We start from the raw sequence: 1,480 nt of genomic DNA on the forward strand, positions 1-1,480 counted from the left end.
AAAGAACAGGAAGTAGAAAAGTAGGAGAGGCTGTGTTCAGGCTGTATTATGTGAAAGAAGAAAAAAGAAAGAAAACAATTTAGAAAAGATCTCTCTTATAAGTAGGCAGGAGTCTCCTTCATCTTGAGTTTTTCTCACCAGGTGACAGAAGTTCCATCACCCAGGACACTTTGCACCTCCTCCCTGCATCTCTGTTGGTGTTCAGGGTGCGTGGCCAGAGCATAGAAGATCCAGGAGAGTCCACTGGCTGTGGTGTCATGGCCCTCGAACATGAATGTGTCCACCTCAGCACGCAGGTCCTCATCAGACAAGCTCTTTCCATCCTCCATCTGAGTAAAGGCACAGGTAAGAGCAACGTTGGTATCTAATCTGTGTTTCTGGACCAAACCTCATCCCTGAACTCCACTCACTTTGGCAAGCAAGAGGATGTCCAAGAAATCCAGGCGCCTCTTCTTCTTGACCTTCTCCAGCTCTTCCTCGTTCTGAAGCTGAGCTTTCCTCATCTTGATCACTCGATCTACTCCATGATAGCATTTGTCAGAGAGATATCAGAGCTTTTGTAATTCACAGGATCCCTGAGCCCAATCTGCGTGTCCCAGAGAGCCCAGAATACATGTGCATGTGGGAGTCTGGTCATGAGTAAAGGCTGCACAGTCTCATATCGGCAAGACTCCAATCAATATGATGGGCCACAGAGCCATGTCAAGGGCTGTTGCATGGATCTCCTGCAGTGCCACCAATGCAATGTAATGAAACTGGGAATTCGTGTAATTCTTGCTCCCAGAAGTTATATCTCAGTAGTGACTAACATGAGTCCTACAGAGGCTTCTGGTAAACTCACTGTGTCTGAGATGTATAATCATATCTTTGCAGTGAGCCTGATAAAGGAAGAAAGGGGTGGAAAGGCAGAACCTGTGTGCTCATGTGCAAGCTGGCAGGCATGGTGGAACAAACGGCCATCAGAGGACATTTTGTAGATGGTGTTATTCCAAAAAAAGACACTCCTTATTCGATGGAAAGTCAGGTTGTTCAGATCCTCAACAGCCTTAGTGTAGGACCTGGAATTTCTGAGTATAAGAGATACAATATACTGGTTATGGGATTGTCTGGCCCAAGAATAGAGTGGGCTCTATAGTCATCCTTTCAACTGTGGGACACACAACACCAAGGCCCACATCACTTGTGTCTTATAGGTATTTGAATCCTTGAGCATTTAGAGAATGAGCTTCTACACTTGCTAGGGTTCTACTATGTCTCGTTGGGGCTGGCTTGATATTAGAGCTTAGCCTAGGCCTGGGTGAGAACCTTGCAATTGTCTTTGTTACCACATACTTCTTACTAAGCCCCAACATATTGGTAAGTCCAAATATGACAAATGCATATTTCACTCACTCATCCACCTGGACACTGCCCTGGTAACTGAAAGCACACTTCATTACAGTGTCCAGTGTCATCATGGAGATGTAGTGAAAGACGTCCA

The 1,480-nt window shown here is 45.5% G+C and overlaps 1 protein-coding gene across 1 annotated transcript; it reads right to left on the minus strand.

The window, feature by feature from the left end:
- Nucleotides 1-6: 6 nt before the first annotated feature.
- LOC126496535 (cytochrome P450 4A14-like) lies at nucleotides 7-1,474 on the minus strand. The gene is made up of 4 exons (XM_050134019.1): nucleotides 1,393-1,474; nucleotides 913-1,067; nucleotides 411-517; nucleotides 7-329 (listed from the first exon to the last, which is right to left on the minus strand). The coding sequence occupies exons 1-4, from the start codon at nucleotides 1,455-1,457 to the stop codon at nucleotides 135-137; spliced, it is 522 nt and encodes a 173-aa protein (XP_049989976.1). The 5' UTR covers nucleotides 1,458-1,474; the 3' UTR covers nucleotides 7-134.
- Nucleotides 1,475-1,480: the final 6 nt, after the last annotated feature.

The sequence above is a fragment of the Alexandromys fortis genome, unplaced genomic scaffold, assembly GCF_014885135.2.
Source record: "Alexandromys fortis isolate MF-2015 unplaced genomic scaffold, M_Fortis_MF-2015_v1.1 scaffold_7325, whole genome shotgun sequence".
Classification (NCBI taxonomy): Eukaryota; Metazoa; Chordata; class Mammalia; order Rodentia; family Cricetidae; genus Alexandromys; species Alexandromys fortis.